At 42.9% G+C, this 14444-nt stretch overlaps 1 protein-coding gene across 1 annotated transcript in view; it reads left to right on the forward strand.

Annotated features, from left to right (window-relative positions):
• The first annotated feature begins 471 nt into the window (after window positions 1-471).
• minar1 (membrane integral NOTCH2 associated receptor 1) overlaps window positions 472-14444 on the forward strand; it is a 63662-nt gene continuing 49689 nt past the window's right edge. The window contains exon 1 of the mRNA XM_048562990.2: window positions 472-3249. Coding sequence (XP_048418947.1) covers window positions 1075-3249 — 2175 coding nt within the window. The 5' untranslated portion in view covers window positions 472-1074. The remainder of the gene's footprint in view (window positions 3250-14444) is intronic.

The following is a 14444-nucleotide window of genomic DNA, read 5'->3' on the forward strand; positions in this document are numbered from 1 at the left end:
ATTGGCTCCAAATCAATGTCCAAATCAATGAAAACTAACCTTCCAGCTCAGCGAGCAAACTCACATCAGAGGATTATTCTCTGTGTGATTTGAATGATATCCCCATTGTTTGGTCATAATTTCAATCCTGCTTAGGGAATCTTTCTGTGTGCAAATTATTGGCAGTGCTTCCTGCATCAAGACAGTGAGTGCACTTTAAAAAAGTAATTCATTGATTGGGCAACTCTTTCAGATGCCTCGGGAAATTACGCTATATAAATGTAAGTTTCCTATCCACCAAACGGTTGTTTTACGATTATCGTCGTTCCATTCCAGTATCAATGCTTCTAATTACACCCGGCTGGCTTGTCCAAGAATCAGCAAAGTTTGAAACAGCACACAGTTCCTGTCAGCTCGACACATTGAGCGCCTCTCGGTATGTTTCTCCCTGAAGCTGATCCATTGGATTGAATGTTAATGACGTAATGCTGGAGAGGAACACAGTGGCTCCCAATTTTTCAGCACCTCAAGCCTTTGGACAGCTCCTTTCCATCAGCGCTTGTCACTCCATCCAGCCTACAGAGATCTCCTTCCTTTTTGCACCACTTACTCCCACCAGTCTGTGGCCAGCTCCTCCCTCCAAAGTGCAACTGACCGACCGTGGATTTTCAGAGATTCGGCATTTTCGTTGCAGAACACGGTACATTGGAAGTTCAAGATAAAAAGACGAAGCGTTTAGAAAAACTGTCTCTCTCTTTCTCTGGGAGTTATTGCTCTGTTCCTATCATTGGTTGCAAATTAATTGTTAACCGGGACTCCAGGCAGCTAAGCCACCTGCACACGGTATGTACTGGGGATGTGCGGGATATATACAACACTGGGCTCTTCGATTCTAGAGGTAACAGACCCTTCAGACTGTCTTGGTCTATTTTGCGACGACTTTAAGGAAAAGAACAATCGCATGCAAATATGTTTTAACAAAAGCACGTGAGCTGGTTCCAAGCCAGATCAACGCAATAGAATTAGATTTGTGTTTCGTTAGAGGGAGGGTGAAAATCAATTTCTTTTCAATCGATAGAATCGCGGACGAGGAAAATGGAAGCTGCCCCTGAATACTCGCTTTTTCTCGTCCGGATCTTGGAAGAACTGGATACGAATCACAGCACGGTTTCCTATCAGGATCTGTGCAAATTGCTTTGTGCTCGTTTTGATTTGACTCATTTGGCAAAGCTGAGGAGCCTATTGTTTTACACCGCCTGCTTGGACCCGAATTTCCCAGCCACTCTTTTCAAAGAAAAATTACGGTGCAATGTGGATAGCCCCCAGTCCAAAAAGATCATGATAGCCGCCGATATCGTCACCATGTTTAATCTGATTCAGATGAACGGGGGTGTCGCGAAGGAAAAACTGCCTCACCGACACCAACACAAGGTGAGAAAAGACGAGTCTTTTGACGGCTGTCGATCAGATACAGAAATCCGTCAGGTTCGGTCCCCTGTATCCAGCCATGACTCAATAGACAGAGATGTTTGCAGTGAACACTCGGCAGCAGGAGACTCGAATATGTGTCCCACAGCTGACTTTAAGGACTGCCAACGTCTCATTTGCACTTCAGATCCCAATTTTTTCCTTGGGATCAGGAATGAAGGGATAGAGGAGAATAAGGGTAGGGCAGCCTCACTTGACCGACTCCAAGCATCGCCAACTTTTAACAGTATCGACCCTCAGGCATGTGTCATGCAGACCACATATTTCCCCATGGACCCCAGCCAGGATTCAAACTCAGATCAAGACTCCCCGAGCAGGAAAACAGACAGGAATGGGACATTTGATTCCAGTGATGAAGCATTCACCATCTCTCCCTGTGTACATGGCAGGCCTGTGTTCAATGGAGAGCTACAGGACGTGCTTCCTTGCATTGCCAAGTTCGTGCCAATGGACAAAGAGTCTGAGGATGAAGACAACGGCTCCCATGCTCGGAAAAATGGCTCGCGTTTCTCCACCTTTTTCAGTAACAGTTTCGAGATGCCTTACAACAGTCCGTACTGTGACTCAATGCCATTCACAAGTCAAGAGAAACGGTACGTCAAACATGAAAGTTTGGATGACCTACAAGGTAGCACCTATTTTGGTCCCAGCACAATATCGCAAGAGCCCCGGAAACTTTCCTCTAAGCCAAACAAGTCGACCTCCTGGCTCCTAAAGAGCTGGAGTCTGAACAATGAGGCTGCTCAGGACTGTGAGCAGTACTTTGCTGGAGAGAAGCCCAACACTCACAGATATCAGAGCAATGTCAAAGAGGAGTTGCTGGCCGAGGCTCGCCAGAGACAGGCTGCAGCAGCGGAGGATGCGATCAGCACCGTGGACAGGGCACAGGCTTACTTCAAACAGGCGGCTGCCGGCGGCGACGAGGCACTGGGGTCAGTGGGTAAACCATTCAACTCAAAACTGGCCACGACCGGGCACTGTAACCAAAGGAAGGTAAAAGATAAGAGTGTGAACTGCTCATCGCAGGTGCAGAGCTTTGAGAAGACAACAAGTGTGGGCACCCAGACTGAACAGTCCGTCCGGGGCAAGGGTAAGGATGGTAGCCATGGGCATCAGCCCAAGTATGGGGAGAAAGTGCCCCTGAAACATTCAGACGAGGACTCTGAGGCTCTTAGTGATGATATCAGTGATATATTTAGGTTCCTGGATGATATGAGTGTGAATGGCTCCACTGGACTTTTGCAGTCCTGTTACAACAGCAGTGGTTCCTTGACACGTCTGCCCAAATCAGACAGTGGCAGCCTAGAGCGAACCCCAGTGAAAACCAATGCCCTCCAGAAGGATCAGGGCAAAGGGCTTCCCTCCAAACAGCCTGGGGATGAGGAACTCAAGATGAGCGTCTGCAAACTGGTGCTAAGGATCGGTGAGATCGAGAAGAAATTGGAAAGCCTGTCTGGGGTTCGGGATGAGATCTCCCAGGTCCTGTCCAAACTCAATAAATTGGACCAGAAGATCCAAGAGCCAGCAGGGGAAAAGTTGTCCCCTGCCAGCAACCATGAGAGTCTCCGAGTCAAAGCCCTTAGAAAAAATTTGTTTGTCAGAAGATCTTCCAAGTCCCTAACAGAGGAAAACAGTGCCACTGAGTCCAAGATCACCAGTATTTCCAATTCTCCCCGGGACTGGAGGGTTGTGGGCAACAACAGCGAGCCTGGCATCACCCTGGAGGAGGGCAAGCAGCAGGTGGTAACAGACAACAAGGATTGGCAGCGCAAGACCAGAGAGGTATTTGCAATACTTTCTGACAAATTGACATCTGTTTCTCATCTTATTTCTGGGAGGAATGTTTCAGCTGAAGCTCATTGCTTTGCCAACTGATAGCAAACCAAACATCTTAGCAGGTAAAAAGTGTGAGTTTTAGAGAATTGAGAATGTTTGACTCAGATAATTCAATCTAAATTGGGTGATACTCCCTGCTAATTAAACAGCATCAAAGTCAAATGGGTCAAAAGTAATCATTGACTGTTAATTTCAAGGTGTTGGAGATTTGGAAACTATAAGCAATGTTTAAAAAATACTGGGAAGGAATATGTAACAGGAACCAAAGATCACACCTACAGAAAACACTTGACAAATGCAAAACATTAATTTCTATATTGGCAATAAATGGTAGATTTGAATGCAGCTGAATACAGAGTTGGGATCAACTCCATGAATGGCACACTGCACTTCTCACAATCCCTCTACTCATGACATTGTTGACAATAAGATTGTATTGATCATCACTGAGCTGTCCCATGGGTGGCCTGTTAAAAATGATAGAGGCAGGCATATAATGTATATATATTAAATATATATATAGTAGGAACTGCTGATGCTGGGGTATCTGTGACAACACGGTGTGAAGCTGGATGAACACAGCAGGCCAAGCAGCATCAGAGGAGCAGGAAAGTTTGACATTATGGGTTGAGACCCTTTATTTTATCACTTGACCAGTAATCCAGAGACCCAGGAAATGTTCTGGGAGCTCAGGTTTAAATCCTAGCATGGCAGACGGTAGGGTTTGAATTCAATAACAAAAAATAAATGCCAAATGTTGGGGAAATCTCATCTGTTTCATTAATGTCCTTTAGGGAAGAAAACTGCCATGTTTACCTGGTGTGGCCAACATGCGACTTCAGACACATTGCAATGTGATTGACTTATAACTGCCCTTTGGGCAATTAAGGATGGGCCAGCTGGGCCAGCCAGCAATGTCCACATTCCGTGAATGAAAAAGGAGCCATACAAGATTTTGCCACATACTGGCATGGCAGAAATTGGCACCATGACTTGCTGGTGGTTGCTAAATATGTGTTGAATAAATCAGAAATTAAGATTTGACCCAACCCAAGAGGCAAACATAAGAACGAAGACCAGGAGTAGGCAATTCAGCCCTTCAAGTTGCTTCACCATTTGATGTGATCATGGCCAATTACATCTTGGCCAGAACTCCACTTTCCTGCCAACTCTCCATAATCATTCAATCCATTACTAAATAAAAACTGTCTATCTCCTTCTTAAATTTACTCAATGTCCCAGCTTCTACCCCACAATGAGGGTAATGAATTCCACTGATTTATGACACTTTAAGAAAAGTAATTTCTCCTCATCACTGTTTCAAATCTGCTATCTCCTGTCCTTACACTATGATCTTTCACTCTAAGTGCCCCACATCAGGAATCATCCTGTCTGCATCTACTTTGTCAATGCCCTTAAACATCTTATATACCTCCACTGGATCTCAATCTTATTCTTCTAAACTCCAGAGAGTATAGGGCTAAACTACTCAACCTCTCTTCGTAAGACAAAATCTTCATTGAACTTGTCTCCTCCCTGCAGTTGATTCTTAATTCATTGCTTACACACTTAATTAATTCATTTAGATCACTTTACACAAATATTAAACTTACAGCATAAATACAATGAGAAAGATCTTTTCTTTAAATGGAATTGAAACATGTACCAGTGACATATTAAGTTAAAAGGTAATTTAAGCATCGTTTCTGTTGTGAAATGTCTTGCATTAGACGTAATGTTAATGGCACAATCATCTCTTTCTTACAATTGTCAGCTGAGAAATTTCTGGCTGTGCATCAAACTCTTACAAAACTTTCATGTTCAGGTTGAACAGTTGACTTTTAACAACTGCAATTACTCTGGAGCAAATGTGAAACTAAATCATAGTTAGTCACTTCCAGACTTATCCACATGCAGCACAAAATGCAGGCTACAGATTATTGCACAAGGCCCTTTGCAGTGACGTGAAAGGTATATTATTTTGCAGTCCGAGTGGTGTTTGGAAGATCGAACCAGACTGAGGAAAGAAGAAATAAATGATGAAACATGATTTCTAGATGTGCATCGTTTTATCTTTGACTTGAACTGGCACTTGGACAGAAAGTATTGCAGCTTCAAATCATTCTTTTCTGCAAGTTGTTTCTAGATGTACAAATCAACGTGAGATTTCGAAATATAATCCTCCTAGTCAGTCCATAAATATACTAGTCATTGCAGTTTCAACATGCTCTTATTTTCAATCATGAAAAATACGAGTATAAGTTTAAAACAATAAAAGATGTTGTACGTATGGTGTTGCATGCACAGGGAGACCTTCAGAAAGATCTATCTCTATGAACTGAAGATTAAGCTCTCTGGACAACAGACACAGAAGCAAAATCACCATTTATACATTGTTCTGAACAAAAAAAGTGTATTACATCTGGATATTTTGATGAATATAGATATCACTCAACCTAGTCAAAGAGAATTTAGTGCGTAACAAATCCAAGAAAAGTGCAGGGAACAGCACCAATTTCTGTATGTGGCCTTCTTTGATCTCAGAAAGGCTTTCAATACTGGCATCCATAAGTAAATGTTCTCCTCAAATTTGGCTGCCCGCAGAAAGCCAACCCTAATTCTCCACCTGTGCTATAATGACAAATGGATGCACCACTGAGTGCGAACTGGGATCAAGTAGAAATAAACTTCAACATCTCACCAATGATCTTCTCTATCTTCCTCACTGTAATATTTCACCTCATCTCTATGAAGCTTCCTGCTGGAGTGAAGCTAACTTACAGAAGAGCAGGAAGCTGTTCAACTTTAAGATAACAAAGTGTGAAGCTGGATGAGCACAGCAGGCCAAGCAGCATCACAGGAACACAAAAGCTGACGTTTCGGGCCTAGAACCTTCATCAGAGCTTCATCAGTCCTCTGATGAAGGGTCTAGGCCCAAAACGTCAGCTTTTGTGCTCCTGAGATGCTGCTTGGCCTGCTGTGTTCATCCACCTGCACACTTTGTTATCTTCAATTCTCCAGCATCTGCAGTTCTCATTATCAGCTGTTCAACTTTGATGTCTCCAGACCAAAACCAAGACAATGCTAACATCTGTCATTGAGCTGCAGCAAACAGACAGCATGTGCATGTGCACACACTCAGAGGCAAACCTACAACATTCTTGACATATTCAAGTAGTGCGAAAGAGTGGGCCTCAGTCTAAAGAGCTGAAAAACAAAGTCCAGCCCATTCCATTTCACAGCACTGCCCTGACCATGAAAGTCCTGGACAATATGGATCATTTTCCACATTTTAGCGGCCTCCGTTGAAGATGAAATTGAACATCAACTCCAATGCAGCAGTCCAGCATTTATATACTTGAGGAACAGGAGGTTCAAAGTCTGAGAACTCAAACTGAGCACCGAGCTCATGGTCTACAGAGCAAATATTGTCCTGGTCCTCTTGTATCCACCAGAAACATGGACCATGTAGGGCAGACACCTCAAATCACTTGTGAGTTATCACTAACACTGTCTTCACAAATCTTACAAATCCACTTGCAGAATAGGCGTACCAATGTAACCTTCCTCTCTCAGGCCAATATCCCTGATATTGAGGCACTGGTCATATACGACCAACTGTATTGGGTGGGTCACATTGTCAATATGCCCAGTACAAGACTCACTAAACAAGTGCTGTACTCTGAGCTCCACAACGGTGAGAATCCTGAGGAGAGCAGGGGAACTGCTACAAGGACACCTCCCTAAACAACTGCGATGTTCCACTGACGCATGGGAATCACTTGTGCTAGAATTCACAAACTGAAGAAAAGGCATCCGTGAAGGCACCATACACTTCAAGTTCTTAATTTACAGTATCTGCAGCTCTTTTGGATTTTATTTCCCTTTATTTATAAACTGGGTTCCCTATAAGTAACTGCACCTCCCAGTCGCAAGCCATTTCAAATCCCACTTGCATTCCTTAGGTGACGTCCATCCTGGGCCTCCTGCAGTGCCACAACGATGCCACCTGATGCCATATTCCACTTGGGAACCCTGCAGCCCAATGGTATCAATGTGGATTTCACAAGCTTCAAAATCTCCCCCTCCCCCAATGCATCACAAAACCAGCCCGGCTCGTCCCCGCCTCCCTAACCTGTTCTTCCTCTCACCTATCCCCTCCTCCCACCTCAAGCCGCACCTCCATTTCCTACCTTCTAACCTCATCCCACGCCCTGGACCTGTCCGTCCTCCCTGGACTGACCTATCCCCTCCCCATCTCCCTACCTATACTCACCTCTACAGGCTTCATCCCTGCCCCTTTAGACTTGTCTGTCTCCTCTCCACCTATCTTCTCCTCTATCCATCTTCGATCTGCCTTCCCATCTCTCCCTATTTATTTCAGAATCCCCTTCCCTTCCCCCTCTTCCGATGAAGGGTGTAGGCCTGAAATGTCAGCTTTTGTGCTCCTAAGATGCTGCTTGGCCTGCTGTGTTCATCCAGCTCCATACTTTGTTATCTCGGATTCTCCAGTATCTACAGTTCCCATTATCCCTAGCTCTTGACTCTTTCACAAGGGAGAGGCCATTTTCAACATCTGCACTATCAAGTCCTCTGGGAATTTTACATGTTTCAGTAAGATCAGCTCTCATTCTTTTAAACTCTATGGATACAGGCATAGCCTCTACACCTATTCCTCATAATATATACCTCCCACCCACCACAATCCCAGGTATCAGTCAAAGAAACTTATCTAAACTACATGTAATGTATTCAGTTCCTTTTTCAAATAAAGAGACCACAATTGTGCATTGTACTCCAGATATTGCCTCACCAATGCCTTATTACACTGTAACAAAACATTCCCATATTTGTATTCCATTCCTCTTCCAACAGACAATAACATTCCATTTACTTTCCTAATCACTTACTGTACTGGCTTACTAACTTGAGTACTGCTGTGCTCCAGGGATCTGCTGTTCCCTGCATTTCAACAAAGTGCTGTTTTCCCTATTCTTCCTCCCAAAGTGGGTATGTTTGCATATATAATACTACTTGATATGAATAATTCAGCTCACCTCCTGGTCAGAGATGCCCCTCTAGTTATAGGCATTGGACACTGAATGTTGGAAGGAAACGTTAGCCTTAGAGTAGTTCTACTGCAGAACTTCAGAATGACAGTGGGAGTTAAAGCACTAAATTAAGAAGATCAGTTGCTTAAACTTGACTCATATTCCTTAAATTTAGAAGGTTGATGGATAACTTAGTTTAAATGATAGAGAAACTTGAAGGGCATTTAAAGAGAAACAAATTCTGGTAGGGGATCCTGAACAAAGAAGTTAATGGCTAGAATTTGACCTGAATCAGTTTTTGCTTCAACAGTTATCCTGGAAATCAAGAACTCTCTTCATAAGCCTGTGGATTCTGGGGGTCACTTGGAAAGAGGTGTTTGAGTTTTCCAAAGACAACTTTATCTTTGCTGCATAAAGGTATTGGGATACGAAGCAAAGATAAGCAAATGGAGTTGAGGAATAGAATATCTGAATTAACTGAAGAACAGTTTAAGACGCTGAAAAATCTAACCTTATTCCGAAGTTTTTATGTTGAAGATCCAAAAAAGGTGTTTGGATTCTTTCAGAGTAGGACTGGTCCTTGCTGGAGAATAAGTCATGCAAATATTGCTACTTGTTACCAGCCCAGATTATCCAGGGCCTGTTGCAGTTTCTTTGATCTTTGGAGAGGTTATGGTTTTCTTTTTGAATTACCTAATTCTAGAGATTCAGGCGACACTGTCAGGGATGTATGATGTGTCCAATCAATCATCGATGTCATGCAGAGAGTACCAAACTGGGTGAGTATTAGTATCGATTTTGGGAGGAGATAGAGGAGCAATTTCTACGCTTTTAGTTTTGAATAAATAAAGCAAATTTATGATAATGTTGGAATTAAAAAAGGTACCAGCTCTTGAGCTTGTTCTCTTCCCACTATTGATAATAATGCAGTAATTCCCTGCACAGCTTCCCTGGCAAGAGTACATGGTCATGAACCCAATGTACGTTAACTTTGATTACCATGCAACCCACAAATTTATACTAAGGAAGACTTCAAAATTCCCGGTTCCACAAACAGTATATTCATTGCCGAAAACATACTATAATGCCCTCTTTTTCCCATTCGGCATGTCAAAGTTAGAGTCACAGAGTTCTAGATAAATAGTTGCAGGCTCCTGTGGTGAATATAACCCTGTGAAAGTTCCAAACATTCTTCTTTCAACCTATCTAACAGTTTCTCAGAACTTTCCCCCTTCTTTGTCAAACAATCAGGTAGCTGACTGCTACAATCTACCAACTTCAATTTAGAGACTTCTGAATTATCTGTTCCAAAATTGCCATATTGATCCATTCTTTCATTCACGCATTTCATTGAATGTACACTATTTCACTGGGACGTATTACTGATGTAACAATAAATGGCTATAGCTGTTGTATCTCCTTTAACAATATATTTTCCCCTAGAAAAAATACCAAACCTAACTTCTCATCAAGAGCAAGTGTCTCTGCTGCTTCTTTTGCACTTTTCTAACCTTTCAAGCCAAAAGGCTTTCCCACAGCCTCCTGCACTAGAGAATCCGTAGCAGAGATTTTCATGAGAAACATCACTAAAAACAACATTTTATAATTTTCCATTGATGGTCATTGAGAAACACAATGCACCATTTTAAATTTGTTTCAATGCTTTGTTTGCCTGAGTAATATATTTCACTTTAGGATTTTTCATTGTTGTTCTCAATACTAACGCATCAAAAATGGCATCTGCCGAGCAAATTCAGCTGTCCATTTAGACTTTGCAATTCCTCCATTTCAGCTTTGGAGGCCATTATAGCTTTATGTGAGCCCTTACTTCAACTTAGCCAAATGAGGCTAATAGTTTCTAAATAAGGTTGCTGATGCAAAGCAACACTTGATTCATTCTGCCTGATTTACAATCCAACAGAGTTAAAAGTCTAGAATCCTGATTTCTAATTTTGAATCCTGCTGTAAGCTGATCTATGACAATGTTTTCAAATTCACTGCTCCCACCCAACAAAAAAAATCACTTATGTGCACCACAAAGACGCCTGGAAGCTGCAGTCCATGGTGTAAAAACATGGGTGAATCTGCTTTTAAATGAAGACAACTTAATTGTATCAAGAAACATCTTGTTGCGAGGTACCACATCTAAATGTATAATTTGGATCATATACACATTTATTTAACTTCCAAAATCTCTATGCCTCACCCCCCACATACACCCCCCAATATCCCACTGCCCCTGCCACATTTGCCACCTCTTTTTGGAAAGCAAACAAATACTTTCCTCTAGAATTGATCTCCCTGAAGAAATGCAGCATTGAAATCTATGTATTCACATTCCCACGCCTTTATTGCTAGCAAATTCCAGAAAATTTTCAAAATTGCGTTTCTTGCCAACAATAGCTTTACTCTTATATCTTGATCCCCCAATTTTTCTTTAAAATCTCTTGCCATTAGTTTTCCTTTAGGCTTAGACATCCCATCATGGGATAACACATCTCAGATTTCCACCGTGTGATAGAGCCTCTTGCCTCTTTGCTGGCTCCTCTCTGTGTTCACTCCAAATTCTCCCCAGCTTTATAGCTTTTGTTGTTTTGCATCCTTTATTAAATTGTCTTGTTTATTTATGGGCACTAAGACTTCTGACCTCATGGGCATGTATTTCTGATGGTGTTCCTGCTTTGTGCTATATTTGTTGTACTTATTAAACAACATTCCTGTCTTGCCTTCTATCCCTTTCTAGGTTGCAACTACTTTAAATCCCTCCTCATATTAATAAGAGATCATTCAACAGGTCATGATCTCTTACTGGGGACACACAAGCCAACCTTCCATTCATTGACTTCATCTGTACTTCTCGCTGCCTCAGGAAGGCAGCCAACATCATCAAAGACCCCTTCCACCCTGAGTAAACACTTTTCTACACTTTTCTGTTGGCAGGTGCAAAAGCTGAAACAAACACATGAATAGAGTCAAGAACAGCTTTTTTCTCTGCAGTTATTAGACTTCTGTATGGATCTCTCAAATTTAAAATTTTATGTTGATCTTGCTCTTTGTGCACCTTCTCTGCAGGTGTAACATTGTTTTCTTCATTCTGTTCTATTACCATGATGCACTATGAACAATATGAGTGACCTGTACTGCGTACAAAACAAATTTTTCACTGTTTTTTGACTGGGAACACTATAGATCGAGTACTATAAATGGGTCAGTTTTTGTCCAGTGTGTGCAGGAGGGCTTCCTGACACAGTATGTAGATAGGCCCACAAGGGGCGAAGCCACATTAGATTTGGTACTGGGCAATGAGCTCGGCCAGGTGTTCGATTTAGAAGTAGGTGAGCACTTTGGTGATAGCGATCACAATTCTGTTATGTTTACTTTAGTGATGGAAAGGGATAGGTGTATACCACTGGGCAAGAGTTATAGCTGGGGGAAAGGCAATTACGATGAGATTAGGCAAGATTTAGGGAGCATAGGATGGGGCAGGAAACTGCAGGGGATGGGCATATTAGAAATGTGGAGCTTATTCAAGGAACAGCTCCTGTGTGTCCTAGATAAGTATGTACCTGTCAGGCAGGGAGGAAGCTGTAGAGCACGGGAGCCATGATTTACGAAGGAGGTGGAATCTCTGGTCAAGAGGAAGAAGAAGGCTTATGTTAGGGTAAGATGTGAAGGCTCAGTTAGGGCGCTTGAGGGCTACAAGGTAGCCAGGAAAGACCTAAAGAGAGAGCTCAGAAGAGCCAGGAGGAGATATGAGAAGTTGTTGGCAGATAAGATCAGGGTAAACCCTAAGGCTTTCTATAGGTATTTAAGGAATAAAAGAATGATGAAAGTAAGATTAGGGCCAATCAAGGATAGTAGTGGTAAGTTGTGTGTGGAGTCAGAGGAAATAGGGGAAGCACTAAATGAATATTTTTCGACAGTATTCACTCTAGAAAACGACAATGTTGTCGAGGAGAATACTGAGATACAGGCTACTAGACTAGGTGGGATTGAGGTTCACACGGAAGAGGTATTAGAAATCCTACAGAGGGTGAGGATAGATAAGTCCCCTGGGCTGGATGGGATTTATCCTAGGATCCTCTGGGAAGCCAGGGAGGAGATAGCCGAGCCTTTGGCATTGATCTTTAACTCGTCATTGTCTACAGGAATAGTGCCAGATGACTGGAGGATAGCAAATGTGGTTCCCCTGTTCAAGAACGGGAATAGAGACAACCCTGGTAATTATAGACCAGTGAGCCTTACCTCACTTGTTGGTAAAGTGTTGGAAAAGGTTATAAAGGGATAGGATTTATAATCATCTAGATAAGAATAAATTGATTAGGGATAGTGAGCACAGTTTTGTGAAGGGAAGGTCGTGCCTCACAAACCTTATTGAGTTCGTTGAGAAGGTGACCAAACAGGTAGATGAGAGTAAACTGGTTGATGTAGTGTATATGGATTTCAGCAAGACGTTCGATAAGGTTCGCCACAGTAGGCTATTGTACAAAATGCAGAGGAATGGAATTGTGGGAGATATAGCAGTTTGAATCAGAAATTGGCTTGCTGAAAGAAGACAGGAGGTGGTTGTTGATGGGAAATGTTCATCCTGGAGACCAGTCACTAGTGGTGTATCACAAGGGTCAGTGTTGGGTCCACTGCTGTTTGTCATTTTTATAAATGACCTGGATGAGGGCGTAGAAGGATGGGTTAGTAAATTTGCAGACGACACTAAGGTCGGTGGAGTTGTGGATAGTGACGAAGGATGCTGTAGGTTGCAGAGAGACATAGATAAGCTACAGAGCTGGGCTGAGAGGTGGCAAATGGAGTTTAATGCAGACAAGTGTGAGGTGATGCACTTTGGTGGGAGTAACCGGAAGGCAAAGCACTGGGCTAATGGTAAGATTCTTGGTAGTGTAGATGAGCAGAGAGATCTCGGTGTCCATGTACACAGATCCTTGAAAGTTGCCACCCAGGTTGACAGGGCTGTTAAGAAGGCATACAGCGTTTTAGCTTTTGTTAATAGAGGGATCGAGTTCCGGAACCAAGAGGTTATGCTGCAGCTGTACAAAACTCTGGTGCGGCCGCGCTTGGAGTATCGCGTACAGTTCTGTTCACCGCATTATGAGAAGGATGTGGAAGCTTTGGAAAGGGTGCAGAGGAGATTTACGAGGATGTTGCCTGGTATGGAGGGAAGTTCTTATGAGGAAAGGCTGAGGGACTTGAGGCTCTTTTCGTTAGAGAACAGAAGGTTGAGAGGTGACTTAATTGAAACATATAAAATAATCAGAGGGTTAGATAGGGTGGATAGGGAGAGCCTTTTTCCGAGGATGGTGTCGGCAAGCACGAGGGGGCATAGCTTTAAATTGAGGGATGAAAGATATAGGACAGATGTCAGAGGTGGTTTCTTTACTCAGAGAGTAGTAAGGGAATGGAACGCTTTGCCTGCAACGGTAGTAGATTCGCTAACTTTAGGTACATTTAAGTCGTCATTGGATAAGCATATGGACGTACATGGAATAGTGTAGGTTAGATGGGCTTGAGATCGGTATGACAGGTCGGCACAACATCGCGGGCCAAAGGGCTTGTACTGTGCTGTAATGTTCCATGTTCTATGTAGCTAGGTACATGTGACGATAATAAATCAAATCAAAGACTCTCACAGACAAGTTTCCTAACACTAGATTTTTTTTAGATTTCCTACAGTGTGGAAACAGGCCTTTTGGCCCAACAAGTCCACACCACCCTTTGAAGCATCCCACCCAGACCCATCCCCCTATATCTCACGCACCCCTGAACACTATAAGTAATTTAGCATGGCCAATTCACCTAGCCTACACATCATTGGACTGTGCAAGGAAACTGGAGCACCCAGAGAAAACCCACACAGACACACGGATAATGTGTAAGCTCTGTACAGACAGTTGCCTGAGGCTGGAATTGAACCCGGGTCCCTGATGCTGTGAGGCTGCAGTGCTAACCACTGAGCCACCATGCCGCCCTTTTTCTTACCTTTCAACTTTGTTTTCATGATCCCACCCCATGGGCCTAACTTGCTGCCGCTCATCTTATATATTCATTCACCTGTTATATTTTCCAATGGCCTTCCCT

This window comes from Stegostoma tigrinum, chromosome 33 (genome assembly GCF_030684315.1).
Source record: "Stegostoma tigrinum isolate sSteTig4 chromosome 33, sSteTig4.hap1, whole genome shotgun sequence".
In the NCBI taxonomy this organism is placed as follows: Eukaryota; Metazoa; Chordata; class Chondrichthyes; order Orectolobiformes; family Stegostomatidae; genus Stegostoma; species Stegostoma tigrinum.